A 16,091-nucleotide genomic window follows, 5' to 3' on the forward strand; every position below is an offset into this window, starting at 1 on the left:
GCCGCCGCCAGCCCCCATCAGACCTCCCTGCTAATAGTTTGTCTGCAGCCCTGTGCTCCCGGCTGGCCCAAACTTACAGGCGCTGTGACTACCACGCGGCTACTTAGCCACCTTCTACAAACCACGTCAGAGATCCGTTCTAGTTTCATCTTCTGTTACTGCTAATAAATCACTGGAAAATTAAAAAATATGCACAAAAATGGTTTTCTATTACTGGCTACCTTGGCAGCTTCTGGGTGCTGATGCTGGCCTTTAAAATCCAGAAGGGAAAAGGGTGCAAAGGTAAAGGCAAGAGTGCTGTCATATAAATAAATATTTGAGTTTCAGGCACTGACTAATGAAGACTAAGAACATTCATGCAAGCCTCATGCAAATTATCGTCATCAAACTTAAAGGATGATTTGAAATGTTTCAGTCAGCATCCTGAAAGTAGCCAATAGATGAAACATACACATAGACCTACATAATACATGTGAAAGGAAACCAGGAAGGTTTTTGATATAGGAATTGTGCAACCAGATATGGGACAAAACTGGTATAGAAGTATCATTCTCTGCAATTATAATTCTTCCAAGTCCCACAACACATGCAATAAAAAATATATGTTAATTTAATTTAATTTTGCTAACAAAATATAAAAAAATGTTGAAAGAGACACCCTTGCAATATAGAGGACAAAAATTACCCCATTCTAAAAAAATTTTAAGTGTATGTAAACAAAAGAAATGTAAAGAAATTTTAAGTGTATGTAAACAGTTAAAAAAAAAAAACTGAGTCTGCCGCTCTTCCCCAGTCCTTCAGTCTGTTATCTTGTTACTTACCAGTGAATCATTATTTCGCTATCCTACCCAGGTCTCCATTGGCTTTGTTGATCTTCACAAGTCTAACCTTATTACACTCACTCTGCTTTCCCTGCTGTCTCAATCCTTCCACTAGCCCAACACAAAGAGAACTTGAAGATGTTAAATTCATATTCACCCAGGAATACACACTTACTTGCTAATCAGTTCTCTAAAATTTTGTGAAAAGCATGGGTTTTGTTATTACGTAAGAGTTGCCAGTCATACTGGGTAAGAGAATAATGGTTTATCTGAATAGTGGGGGGAAGGGGAGGAGTTCCTCTGTCCTAGTATAAATTTGACTCCAAACTTCACTCACTTTTAAATTTTAGTACCTTCTTCATTAAAGGATGCGTCTGTTGAAATACCATGGGATATGTTCTGTTCAAAGTAACAGAAACACTAACTTGGATCAGTTCCAGAGGCTAGAAAGCTAATGAGCAGTGCTGCTGTGTTCGGAATAGCATCCTGAAATTGCAGTACTATGCTTTTAATTACATTTTGCAATATGTGAGTGAAAAAATAAACAGTGGCTGAATGTTATTTTACAAAAGGAAACATTGCTTTTGTTACTGTCCATTTTGTTACTGTCCATTATTCAGAACTGTGTGGTACCACATAGTGTGTGGTATCACAGTATCTGAAAGTAACTACTCTCAGGATAAACACTGGCTACCACAGCAAAACTAAGAAATCCAATTTTAAGTGATAGATGCACCTCCAGACAATCTGGAGAGTTGAGTTCAAAGGAAAAAAAAAAGCCCATGTCCTTTATAAAACCCATGCAAAAGTCATAGCCTAGAAAGTGATCTAACAGGGGTTTAGAGCCTGCTACAGGACAGGCTTCCAAGGCCTGTAGATAGCCAGTGAGGCTATTTATGTGCCTAAGGTTTGCTGGCTACATTCAGCTCACCAGTGCTTTGGTGAATAGCAGAAGTGTTCCTTCTGTCTTGATCCTCACAACTAGGGCTCACAAGAGGACTCTTAGAAAGCATGCATCAGCTTTCTATTGCAGGCAATTCCTTTAAAGCATTCAGTACTGCGGGACTGAAATACAAATCTTGCAAGATTATCTAAACACTAAAATCGCAGTACTTTTGCTCCACCTCAGTAGGCATGTCCCTCACTTACTGTGAATTAGTTAAATAGAGAGACGATGGCACAGACACGAAGCTAATTCTAACATATATCAAACATACCTACCTTTTCGGTTAGCTACAGTTACTATTCTCTATTTTAAGACTTTAAGTAGGGTCCCTCTTTAAAATTTTAAATTTTGACCTTTCCGTGGGTTCTAGGTTTTGGCTAAATAGGAATATGACGGTGAGAATAACTTTCTTGGAAGCACTGGTTACTTTTTCAGACTAATTCAGCTTAGGAAAGTTACTGTTCCTTACCTCAGAAGATAGATGTAACTTACATTCTGAACAAAGTATTTCAAATGTACTTAAAATGTTGCACAGACACAATGCAGAGTGTTCTGCTTACGCAGCGTATTTCTGTATGCTTACCATTCATTAAGTAGAAATATTCTTAGTTGCATGTACTGGTGCATTTTGAAAATGAGGTCACTGACAATTAAAATATAATGAAATTTCAACTTACCTTCTCATGTGTTAGGTATGCTATCATAGAAGTTAAATGTATACAAATACATATATCCTAATGTCAATCTATCATGATATTCTCAACTTGACCAAACTGCATTTGTCAAAATATGCAAAGATTCCATCTATAGGGTATCTATTTTGTACATGATAGCAATGTGAGACTTGTAGACATTAACCACTTATGATTATACTTGCTTAAAAAAGGGAAATTTATGATAATATGGGCAAGATTGATACTGTGCATTAGTTTTATTCAATACATAAATGTAAACATGAGCAAATAAAAAGTCAAGGTAACATAAAGTACTAAAAAAAGCTACTGTAGTAAATAATTACAAAGCATATTCATAAACAAACTTGTATGAAAAAAATTTTAGTACTTAAGTCATATATTGGTACAAATTTACTTTAAAAGCAGAAACAAAACTGATGTGTCCACACAACACGCTTAATACACATTTCACACATAAGTAACAACAGTTTACATTTCAGTTTCTCAATTTTTGTTTCCACAGCAGTATTTAGCTTCATTTTTAATAGACTTCTATTAATTTATTTTGGATTAGTGTTAAAGTAAAAGGGTAATACATTTCTAGAAACTAAAGCTGTTTAAAAAAAAAAAAAAAAAAAAAAAAAAGTCAGCAAAATTCAGCCTTTAAGCCAAAACACGTAGGTGGCAATGCAGTCAAAAATAATAACACTGGGATTGTACATGTAAACTTACATGCAATCCCCCCCCCCCACACTCCCCTCCTTAATCATCATGTTTGTTTTAAGTGAAAATGACTAAATCCTGAGAATAATCAAACCAAATCACGTTGCACTTCTAGAATACAACAAAGTACTCCCATACTGACAGTTACATAAAATTGTTTCATCTTTATATTAAATTTGCAAGCTTGGAATATTTCTCTCTACCCACTTCAAACTTAATATTCTTAAGTCTGATCATGTTTTCCACTCATAATTTAAAAAATCTTAATCTTGTCATTTCAATTAGTATATTCAATTAATATGTTTATATTTGTGTAACTCATTGACCTAAGGGTTATGTGACAAAGATTTCTAATGTCGAAGTGATTAATATAACCATGGCATTTATTTAACTTCTACTAAAATCATTTGTTAATATCACATGATGGAAGACACTGTAATAGAAAATCAAATAGCGCTTCTTCAAAAAACCTTTGAATGGTGGTTTCATCCTTGCTGTAATTAAGTGGCATAACTACATACCTTTACACAATATACCAATGATTGTCTCCAATGTAAGAAGAAAAACATCATATACATAATATAAATAAGAATACATCCAATTCTAACCCGTTTTACCTATCCCTTGTATTGTATTTTTTTTTAAATGTAAAATTAAAACACTACATAGAAGTATTATATAACTCCTTAAAATTCAGTTGGTTTTGTTTTGTTTTGATTTCAAGATGGCATTTTAGTACTGATGAGATTAAAAAGTGCTGGAGTTCATATGCATATTGGATGATTCAGTTTTCCATCAGAACTGATGGCTGAATTAGTGCAAAACTTTCACTATGTGCAATTTTATTATATGCCATAGTAGACAATACAACATTCAGCTCTTTTTCAAACTGAATTTATTACCTATACCCAACTCAGTTAACAAAACTAAGAAAACAATGCATAAGAAAACTTTCAGACAGTTCAAATAGCATAATTTTGTATAAAATGTATTTACCTTAAACTTCCCTTTTGTACCTTCCGCCCCCCCTTCAGACTGACAGGAAATATGCTTCTGGTAATGTAATCCTTAATAAGAGGTATTGCTACTGCAAGAAATATGTGAAAGTCAAACATGTTCTACTTGCATGTATTTGGCTATCAGCTTTCCAATGCTTTCTAGGTATCATCTTATTGGTAGTAGGTATGCACATCCACTCAAATTTTCAAATAGTTTTACAAAAGTTAAAAAAATATACTCAGTATTTGTTGCATAACCTGCCTATATTCACCCTAACATACATGAATCTTATAAAATGCTTTAGAACTATTTAGTAGCTGCAAAAATACCAATCACTGCACAGCACCTGCTGAAAGGTCTTGATGAGAACATACAATCCCATATCGCGGTCTTGAAAGTATTTTTCTTCAGGTTTACAGCTGAAGAAAGACAGCAGTTTATGTATTTTCACACGTAAACCCAACACATATTCCATACCACGTTCATAGGAGCTTCTATGGACACTCAGACCTTTCTTGCACTCACTCTAAATCCTGAAGAAGAGCTGGTGATGTGAAAAGTAAAAGGAAGTCTGATCAACCAAGTACGATAGAATGAACTCCACGTTTAGTCGTTACCAACTTATTATTTTGCAAGAAGCTGCTAGACTGTCTTTTTTATTATTATTATTTTTAATTTTCCTTTAAGGGCAAAACCCATTTCTAATATAATTTCTTGACCACATGTTTTAGATGTTATCTATGATCCAGTTAAGCGATGATGTCGTGCGTATCACTGTTGGGTCTTTGGCGTACAGTCAGTGGGGGCAGAGGCTTTCCATAGAAATCTGTATAAGAAATGCCAGAAACAAAAACACAGTAAACTGTAATTTTCCATCTCCCTTGCTTAAGAGGCTGTTTAAATACAGTAAGTTCTTGTTTTATTAATGAAAGCTAGGTAGCCTACTATTTTAGAGCTAATTCCTACAAAGCAACTTTCAGGCCTAGTGCTAATGTCTAGAGGTACATTGGCCAAACCAGCATTTAATTACATTTTGTTATACATGCATCAGCATTTGCAAAATTACGTCCAGAATAACCTACAAACATCACGAAATATATGAAACATACAAAGCTTACAAACAACAATTGAGAAAATGAAATATAAAAATTTGAATGCTGATGTAGTAAATAACGCATTGCAATAAACTTTTAAGTGATAATGTTAGGCAGCATCCAAAATTTTGCTATTATTTTTGCATGACATCTAACCTTGATAGCCATACGAACTTTCTTGAATAACTACATTATGAAATTTTAGATAGAGGTATAACAGGTATCTCTTGCTGCTAATAAAGTAATTTAAAGTAGGAAAAATGTTCAAGGAAAAGTTATTAAACATACCAGAAGAAAGTAAGTATCCTCAAACATTTGCTAGTGACATGAAAGAAAAAAGAAAACAAACATGCAGAGCGGTACACATAATGCATTTCACACACACATGGACAAAAAAAAAAAAAAAAAAAATCAAGAAAGATGGTAAGAGGAAGCAGATAGAAATCAAGAAAAATTAAAAGCAGCTTTTTGAAGCATTCAAATTTCAATTTCCGTTATGTGGACAATCTCCTCCTCAACAAAGCTTCAACAATGTGCCATCAAAATTTACGGTTAATAAATCTTATTTTTCTAAGAAAAGCTATATTACACTTGATCTATATTGAGAATAACTTACATTGAAACCACATCTCTGAGCTAAAGTTAACAAAAGCAAGCAAGTTGGATCTCATTGCTCTTACGAGAACATGTGTACGCATATGTAGGATAACTATTTTAGTTATCCTAACATTTAATCAGTAAAATGGTAATACTTTCATGCTGTTGTAATCCTTTGACTTCAGCTAGGTCAATGTTACAGCAGCATGCAAAAAGCAACAGTGGAACAAATAATTTTCGGGTAAATGAAAACCTGTACAATGGATGCTTTATTAGTCAGCTTCTTGAGGTCTGGCACACAGCTTTACAACTGGCAGACAATTTTAGTTCCTATAATAAGAGAAGTTCATCATTCTTGCAAATGTATCCTCCAGTGACAATAAATAGGCACTTACTACCAAGTGTTGTGCTAGAATCATTACCATGACTGAAAAAATTGCAGTGTTTAGTGAAAATAATTGTGTAATTAAAGATTTATAGAATTGACGGCCTGTTAACTCTGCCTAAACATCCAACATAATGTTCTCTGCTAAGAATGACACAAAAATGACTCAATATATATACTAAATAACCCTATCACTAACACATTTTTCAGTTTGCACATTAAATCATTAAGACAGATTTACAACTAAGAACATCTAGCATTAAAAACCAGACCTTTGTATGCTGTTTTAACCTCACACCACGCTCATTTTATATATTTCAGCAGCAATGTCAGTACAACTTCTCTGTGCTACTTCCAAAAAAAAAAATAAAAAAATAACAAGGTAACACAAAATCAGACAAATAATTGCTCTCCTAAACTAACAAAGACTTGTACTAGAAAGCACATGAATTCTGAGAAACACCTATTCTTGTGTTTTTTCATGGACTGGCAGAAATCCAGGAAAATTCGAATTTGTTTTAAAGCATAAGGGTTTTACATTGAGGAACTATCAAATGATTAAGTGATGCACTCTTGGATATGGACTCAGAGTATTCCTGAAAATAACCTCTATGAATAAACAAGGCTCCTTAAAATTTTAAAAGCAGACTAAGTTAAATACTTCAAAAGGTTCAATAATTTTTTTCTTTCCTTGCTCCTACAGACACAACCAACCTTAGTTTAAACCCTGACACAAGCACCCACTGGACAGCTGACTGGAATTGCATTTTTTCAGCCTTGTCTGTAAGAAGGTAGGTGCTTATTTGCCCCATACACAAAGACTTTACAGACACTTGACCATTAACTGGTGGACAAAGCAAGAGAGGTCAACAGAATTCAATATTGCTGGATGAAACAGTTCACCTCTTCTTCCGTCTTGAGGAATCTGAGAACCACAGAGAAGAAAGCCTTACCAAAGCTCCAGATAAAGGAATTAAAAAAAAAAAAAAAAAAAAGCAAAAAACAAACAAACAAACAAAAAAAACCTTGTAAGCTTTAACTGAAAATTGTGTCTTCAAGACACTCGTGTTAATTAACATGAAACCAAGCTAGAAACCTTGGCTCAGTCCTAGAGCTACAACACCACTGGCCTAAACAAAACGTGGTGGGAAGAGGCTTGTGACTGTAATGTTAAAATGATGGATGGTTACAGGCTCTTCACAAGGGATGGACAGGCAGGGCAGGTGAGGAGGGGGGATACCCCCAGAAATGGCAATATTCAAAAACAGATGAAGAAGAGAGGTTAATGAAGAACTTTTACTTATTTATTTATTTTTGTTTAAAAGCTGATGTAAGCAGAAAGTAAAGACTTTTCCACAGCATTCATTTAAAAAAAAATAAATTTGAAGTGTCTTTGAAAGAGCATCAGGACAGAGAATCCATTCGAACTCCACAAGGGCCGGTTGTTGAAAATTATTATTTTATTTTATTTTTTGTAGTAAAAAGTGTGACAAGAAACATGGAAATATCTCAATAAGCGCATTTTGCTGCTCTACCCTGTTTCTGTTAGTTAACAAAATCCCTGAGAAAGCAAATCTCTGAGAGAAGTGCAGGCAATGTTTTGAATTCATTTGCAAAGCTCTGAGCACTCTAAATTTCTTCTGACCTCAGTGGTTACATCTCTGGTTAATAGATTGTTCTGGCCGTGAGATCGTTCCCCTGCCAACATTTATTCTATCTTCAGATTTCAAAAGACTTGAATTATCATCTCTATCTCACAAATAAACTAAATAAACACAGATCTCAGGTTACTAGCTTACACATCTCTGAGTATGGAATCTAGCTTAAGATTTTTTGTCCTCCTTTTTCTACCCAGGCTCTTGCTACAAAATCAGATCAGATTAAAAATATATATATGTATGTATGTATGTATATATATGTGTGTATATATATATATATATATCACCTGTTCCCTTTCTTCCCCTCCCTACCTCTTTATCTGGATTTTCTTTCTTGCCTTCTTTTCTCTATACTCCTTAAAAAAAGAGCAAGATAGTTTAATGATTCAAATTTTCTGAGAAACATACTACAAAATACGTTTTATGCACATTAATTACATTCCTGTGAAAAATAAATATATAATTTCAGATATTTTAATTCCTCTTTACTCAGCTTTTGGCTATTTGTGAGTTTATTATCCTTTGGCTGAGAAGCTCTGTTGCTTCAGAAGTTCAGCAGGTATGTCCACATGGTGCTGTCCTACATGAACTTAACCCTGTCTTGAAATGATTCAAGGATCACTACAGAAACATTGAGCTCCTTTCTCTATAAACTCCTGAACTAACGTTCTCTTTGTTCAATTTGCATAAGTGTGCCCATAGCTTTAGTTTGGTTATCCTCCCCTCATGCTATTCCATGTGTCTCCGTATTCACTTGACTTTTCAAAATTTGAGAAATAAAAATTTAAGGAAAAACGAAGACTTTCTCATCTAAAACTGAGAAAGCACAGGTTGCCCAGAGAGGCTGTAGAGTCCTTGGAGATATTCAGAAGCCGCCTGGACATGGTCCCGGGCAACCTGCTCTAGACGGCCCTGCTAGAGCAGTTGGAGTTGACCAAATGACCTGTGTCCCTTCCAGCCTTTGTGGTATGAAAAAACATCACCTGTGGTCCTCGAAAAATAATATCAGCCATCAATAAAGAGAAAAATCAATATTGTACCTACTGAACCTTGACATTTAAAGTTACTAAACCTATTTCTCCTACCAGTTTGTGAACTTTCAAGGACATGGCTCTTCAAAAGTAAAGCACCAGACAGATCCCAAACTTTCCCTCTGACATCTCTCCTGGCAGACCAATAACCAAGTTTTAAATTGAAGTCTCAATTCTGAAGTCAAATTCATGTTGGACTTTTCAGAGCTGGGATTGCAGTATCTTATTTGGAATTGCTAACATAATGCAATTAATGCATGGGTGCCCACATGTCCTTAGCTCTGCTTCTCACACACAAAAAAAACACTCAAAATCCTTGACAAAAAGCTTATAGTCTATGCTTTTAGAACTGTACATAAACAGAAGCAGTAGGTAGAATAGAAGAATGTGTAGACTGTCTCAAGAGGCAACATAAGCTATCAGATTACACACCACAAATTCAGCTGTAGGTAAGCTACAGTTCACAAAACCACAGAAATACACAGGGCCCATTTGGGTTCATCATTGTGAAGTAATTAGCAGTTCCAGATCAGATCATAAGATCAGTGTGGAAACAATCACACAGCTCAGTGCAGAACCAAATCAATAAGCCCAGCTGGATCTCTGCAGTCCTGCCTAAGTGTTTCTGCAGTATTCTTTCTGCTTAACACCTTAGAGATTTTCCAGTCTAGGTAACCCAAACCCTGTCCTCAGTGCAATAGATAATGAGGAGCTGTCTACAAATGAACAGCAGAAAAATACCTTGACATCTTCATTTTGAAAGCAATGTGTTTGCACACAAAGTAACTGACCCTGTTACGCTGTCATATACAACTTTATATTTAGTTGCATGCTGCTGAGCAAATAAATAGCTTTCTATATCCCATGTCACTTTAAACTTTGCAAAGGAATCTGAGAAAACTTATTCTTTTGTCTAAAAAAAAGCAAAGAAAATTTCAAAAATCAAAAAGATGCTTTCTACTAAGCAAAAGAGTTGCTTTCAGTCAAAGAATATTGGCATTAAGAATTAAAAAAAAGGATGAAGAATGAAATGAATATAAAAGTGCATGAATTATGGAGAAAGCTTTAAAAAAGTTCAAAACCCAAAATATTTTAAATTACCAGCATGATGTGTTTCACCAAGAGGCTCAAGTTTTCGAAGTCTATTAAGTTTGGGAGTTCCCCAGCCAACTAAAGGGAAAAAAAGACAGTCAAAACACATCACTACTGCACTTGATTCTGATAACAAGTATGGAAGCCGTGCCCTTTGGGAGAATTCAAAGCATTTAGAAATGGAAAAGTATGTAATATATTATACATATATGACGAATATTGATGATATAATTTTCAAATAAACCAATCTACCCTTAAAAATACTGGTATTTTGACTACTCACTGATGAAAAATTGATTAGCGTCTGACATTTTTGCGTGTGTGAAAATAACAACTTCCCCCCATGAAATGGATCAAATCAATACTGCTGAAAGTTCAGACCATGATGTGTGAAACTGCATCAAAGATTTCTCGGAGAGGAAGGTTCAGTAGCGTAACTCTGCATGAAGGCATTTTAGTTTAGCCATTCACAAATTAATATTTTAAATGTTTAAAAAACACAAACTGAGACATCAATTATTTTGTTTGGTAGTACACTTACCTGGTGGAAGAGATGGTGGTGGTGTAGGAATTTTGGGAGCAGCATCTTCTGCATTAATGGGTTCCACTCTGTGGCCCCTTTTTAATTTTGTTTTTTTATTTTTCTTCTTATTGTTATCTATATCAAGCAGAAATAAAGCATTACATACCATACAGTGATATTCAGAAAACATGTTAAATTAAACATGTTTAATACAGTTGTTGGGGTGAGATGCATCAGCTTTTTCACTCCAGACTTGTACAATACAACAAAGGCTTGTGTAATGTACAATGTTCACAGCATGCTTTGTTATAGAGGACAAAACGTAAGCAAAAAATATGTGGAAACTAAATTTTCTTAAGTTCAACTTAACTTGTTACTGATGGCAATTTGGGTATGATTAAAAAAAAGATCCAATTTAAGTTAAACCAACAAATTCACGCTTTTTAAAAGTATAGTTTTTTTTCAGTACAATAACCTAATGGTGCATTTGTATTTTTTCAAAAGATTTAATTGCCATATGGTGTCCAGAAAAGTAATGCAGACACAGGGAAAAATTACATGAGAAGTAACATTAAACGAAAAATTTAAAGGAAGCAGCATTACCTGAGTCATGGCTTTCTGAGACTTGTTGTTCATTTTCTTCATGCTGCAAATGCTGTGTAGCTGTAGAATTGCATGTTTCTAGTCTACCATCATTTGTTTTTTGGCTACTGCTACTTGACAGTTGCTGCGCATCCATTTGTTCCTGTTCTGTTTGAGATTTTGAGACAACAGTAGCCTTTTCAGTCTCCAGCCTTAAACGCTTCTTTTCCATTTGTTTTTCATTCTAATGAGAATAACAATATATGTTTATGTTTGTCTGCTTGTTTTGATTTTTTTACAACTTCTAATGAAGTAAACTATTAATAAAAGGAAGGTTATTTTAGGTTATTTTAAAAGCAGAATATTCCTATATTCCTAATATCCTTTTTTTTTTTTTTTTGGATACTGATAAACCATGAATATTTTCCACTCCTGAATATCCACTAGTTTAATTCGCAAATATTTTCAATCATTTGGTTATAATACATTTATCTTACTTTGTCTATATTTTCCCCCCTGAATCAACAACAGGTGATTTTCATAACATGAAAGCACTGATTCAATGCACACAAAACAAGACTGTGAAGATTAAAAAAAAGGCTTTGTGTGTACAGATTTAAAACAATTCTTTCAAATGAACCGTTTTTCTCATTACCTCTCAGACATTTGTTAGTAGTAGGTCTAAAATGATCCAGATTTCCACATATTCTCATACCTCAGAGATTACAGCCGCTATAGGCTGGAAGGGATTTTCAGAGTTTCCAGGTTCAGGGTCCTCGTCATCAGGTACACTCCTTCCTTCTTCTCTTTCCCTTTTTTATTGTTTTGTTGTTGTTGTGTTTTTTGTTTGTTTTTTTGCAAGTGGAGAGAGAAAGATGAACAAAGAATTATGAAGAAGCCATGCTGTAAATTTTACTTAATAGAGAACAGTCATTAGGTGATCTAGCTCATCCTCTAATTTATGCCAGCAGATTTTTACAGTATGCTTCTGTACTTTGAAAGACATTTGTCAAATATCACAACAACAGGCAAATAAAGCAAAAATACATGTTACGTCAGTGATAGAAACACATGCCGCTACGTGGCAAAACATTAAGAAAACGGAAGCAGTTTCTAAGGACCAAATACATGACAGAATGCTTCTGTAACTGGAAGGTATTGATTGTTCAATAGTGTGCTGAAATGCTCTCACTGGTAATCTTTTGTAACAATTATTTTTAAGTGTTCAACTTTAAAAAGAAACTACACTGTCAGAAACCATACTGTCTAAATCATCACCTTCTATTTTTAATACACGTCCATTTCTTCTAAGTCTAGACTCATCTTAATATATGGAAGGAAGAACACGTGACAAGCTATTCGGTACATATAGGAACAGTTAGGGAATCTTATTTGTTCCAGTGACTCAGAGAAAGTTCAAAAAGATGCATGCTGCTCCGTATACTGTTATTGCAACAGCACCAGCTATTCTGTATGCACTAGATCTCTGTGCAAGGAATATTCAATTACCATGGATTAAATAATATATTATTAATATACTATGTTCAAACACTTATCATCAATAGATCTAATGTTACCTACACACAGGAAGCCACTGTTACACACATTTTACAGCTGCAAATGCTGAGAAAGGAAGTAACGCTGTTGTTCAGAGGCACAGATGGGAACGAAACTGAGCTGATCTACCCATGAAACCATGGAGCTTGGAAGAAAAGGCCAATGCTATTTTAAAATTTACTTGCACTACTTCTGTCTCATTTTCCATTTGGAACAAGATGATTGCTACTAACACTGTAGCATGTTGTGGAGAAAATGCACTTTGAGAAAATATTCAGGGAAGCACATCTGAACAAAATAGAGCAGTCTGGGAAATTATTAGAACATGGAATGAAACAGAACTCTACTTGAATCACGAATAACCTGTTCCTTATAGTAAGATTTTTTTTTTTTTGATATAAACAGAAAAATGCCATCTCCTAAACCTGAGCCAATCCCTCAGCTACATGATAAAACATCATAAGTTACTAGTTAGCTTCCTTCTAAGACACAATGAGTTGGGAAACAATTTAAGCCTTTAATCCAGATCCAAGTATTCCTCCAGTGAATGAACACTGTCATGATTGCTGATCAGCAACAGAATATATGGAAAATGCCCACGTTACCAGACATTCTCTTTGAGACATTTTCCACAGTCAGCCCTCCTCTCTCTATCTCCCAACATGGCAGAGTGCCAACATGGTCAGAGGGCTTCGTCTACGCAGACATCTGGCAAACTAACAGCATGTGCATTTTTATATGTTTGCTAAACATACATTAAGCGTGTGACAAACTCCAAGTGTTTAAAACATATTCATATCAATTATAGTGTCTAAGTTATTTACTTGACTGGAGTAAAACAAATCAACACGAGCACAAGCCAAGATACTCCCCAGTAACTTCACAAGCACTTCTCAGTAACTGAGACTTGCAGGTCTCTGCATGTATACGACAGACAGTGAAAAAGGGGTGCTTGGAGGATTTTGTAATAATGCTCCAGTAAAATGATTCACAACAGTCTCTAATAGGAATCTTTGTAGGTTGCAGAGCTACAAGGACTCTAAATAAATCACAAGTCCCTGGTTCCCCTGCATCAACGTAAGTTCCTCCATACCTCACCTGCTGGATAACCTGAAGTTTATCAAGCATTCTGTTGAGTAAAGTTTCACATTTACTCTTCCATATTCACATTTGGATTAGAGAGTGTTATTTAAGTTAATAAAAGTTTATCTTAAGACACACTTGAAGGCATATTAAAAATAAATGACAATACGATTTTTTAGGTTAGCCTTCTGTGAAGTTATACCGGCAAGACCAAATTTATTCCACAACTGTCTTACAATTCTCACTCACAGACTCATAGTACATCTCCAGCACAGAGTTAAAATAAAAATAATGAAGGGAGTGAACCAAGCAAAAACTTGTAGGTCTTAAAGAAAAGCTTTAGCATTCAGGTCATTACTTCTAATATGAAGGCTCTTGGCTTGTAAGCCAATCGTAGCAGGGTTCCCACAAGCTTTATGTACAAAAATGAATCAAGCATTTTAGAGAGAGAAGAAAGAAGGAAAGCGAGGTAGGAGAAATTACAGAATTACCTTTCTTCACGTATCCTTCTCACTCGCTCAGCTCGTTCTCGTTTCTTTTGTTCCTCATATGCTTTTTGTTCAGTAGTGTCTCTTTGGATGCGCTCATTTAAGGCATCAAAATCTTTTGCTATGATATGTAGAAGCCAATATAAACCCTTTTTTATTGATTTATCAATTTTTTTCCCACAGCCCATGACAGCCGAGCAAGGTTCCTGTAAATACAAGGAAGAAAAAAGGGGAAAATTATTTGCAGTTCTAATCACATTACTTAAACAAAAACAAGAACCCAGCCAAACAACAATATTATGCATCTTGACTAGAATAAAACTTTTTTTTTTACGATATTATCATCAGCAAGCAAGAGAAACATGATTAGGCAAATCTGTTGGAAGACAGGTGCAAAACATTGCTAAATTAGTTTGGAATACTTAGTCTAGCTTGGATGAAACACTTGAAAGAAGACGTAGGTTGACTGGAAGGTATCAAGAGGAACAGAACAATCAAAAAAATCTAATTATGAAAACACAACTGGTAAGAAAACAACTGGAAGAACAGGACTGGTTCTTCCCTCGAGAAGAAGTTTCAAACTTATCATAGCCCTCAAGAAATGGGAAATTGCAAATAGGAAAAGAGTAATTTGTTCTTCATGTTCATGGTCACGAATACAAGTATAATGGGCTCTAATTGGAACCAGAGAGACATGGCTTGATTCATGTTTAGAGCATGTAAAAGGACTAGCAGACCTTTCTAGTTCTCTTCAGAACTGTTTTCTTCACAACTGTTTTCCAGAATCTTCTGGAACCCTGTATGGGTCTTTAACTCAATTAAAAGCAAGTGCTTATTTCAAGCTGTTAATTTGAAACAAAGAACAAACATTTCGTACTGATTGTATGATTTGATTGATTTGGGATTTATGTTCATGACTTTATTTTACTTTAATTTTTCTTCCTTCTCAACTCATACCACCTAAAAATTCCCTGTATTATATCTTCAGTTACAAGCACTTAAATTACAGCATAGCCAGATAAGGTATGTAAAATTTACAACAGAAAAAAGTAATTTTGACCTGTTATGTTCCCCCCTAGAGTGCCAAACATTGCTTGCATTTTAATACATTCCAACACTGCCTAAAATAAGGTTCAAATATGAGTGTTATTCACCTTACAACCCTACAGAATTCTGTAGCAGAACCTAATCAGGGAGAAGATGTATAGGCAACAATACCTTGTTTCTCTGAGAAGACTAAACTTGTTTATCTGAGAAAACTAAGATAATAGACAACACTGGGGCAATTTTATTCCAGGTTTGCACAAAGGTTACTGTTACTGTAGTTTAGATATAAAAATATAGAAGTTTAGAAATATAGGAAGTATAGAAATATATTTTAAAAAGGAAAAGATAAAGGTCATTCTGACTAATACTGTGACAGTGAGAAAATGATTCCATTTGTTTTAATATTTTTGAAGGGAATTAAAAAAAAGAAGAAAACCAATTAAAATAGTAAGATGAAATAAAAATATGGCCTACTTTTATTTATATCTTTTAAAAATTCCTCTTTAAATTCATCCCATGAGTCATCATACTGAAAAACCTTGGGACCAAGTTTATCTTTAATGAAACTTGTAAAAGAAAAAAAAAAAAAAAAAAGCTCATACTTTGTGAAGAAGTATGCAAGACTCTCAACAACTGCTTTCAGCTAAGATGCCAGAGTATGTAATGGAAAAAAACATATTAGAATAGTTCAGGCCTTTTTTTGTTTTTACTGATAGTGCTTTGCAAGAAAATATTTTTGCCACAGAACTCCCTCACGAAAAAGAAGTGAGCTCTTAATTTTTAATTTTTTT

The 16,091-nt window shown here is 34.6% G+C and overlaps 1 protein-coding gene across 7 annotated transcripts in view; it reads right to left on the reverse strand.

The window, feature by feature from the left end:
* Window positions 1–2,670: 2,670 nt before the first annotated feature.
* Window positions 2,671–16,091, reverse strand: part of ARL13B (ARF like GTPase 13B) — a 49,548-nt gene continuing 36,127 nt past the window's right edge. For 2 of the 7 annotated variants that reach the window (XM_082766240.1, XM_082766241.1), the window contains 6 exons: window positions 14,257–14,459; window positions 11,841–11,937; window positions 11,147–11,369; window positions 10,562–10,678; window positions 10,030–10,098; window positions 2,671–4,989 (listed from right to left, as the gene is read on the reverse strand). In XM_082766240.1, coding sequence (XP_082622366.1) covers window positions 4,913–4,989; window positions 10,030–10,098; window positions 10,562–10,678; window positions 11,147–11,369; window positions 11,841–11,937; window positions 14,257–14,459 — 786 coding nt within the window. In that variant the 3' untranslated portion in view covers window positions 2,671–4,912. Of the gene's footprint in view, window positions 4,990–6,113; window positions 6,185–6,888; window positions 7,165–8,209; window positions 8,254–10,029; window positions 10,099–10,561; window positions 10,679–11,146; window positions 11,370–11,840; window positions 11,938–14,256; window positions 14,460–16,091 lie in introns of those variants that run through there. The other 5 variants (XR_014318035.1, XM_082766238.1, XM_082766236.1 and 2 more) reach the window with 5 other exon arrangements.

This window comes from Aythya marila (assembly GCF_965140915.1).
Source record: "Aythya marila genome assembly, chromosome: 1".
Classification (NCBI taxonomy): domain Eukaryota; kingdom Metazoa; phylum Chordata; class Aves; order Anseriformes; family Anatidae; genus Aythya; species Aythya marila.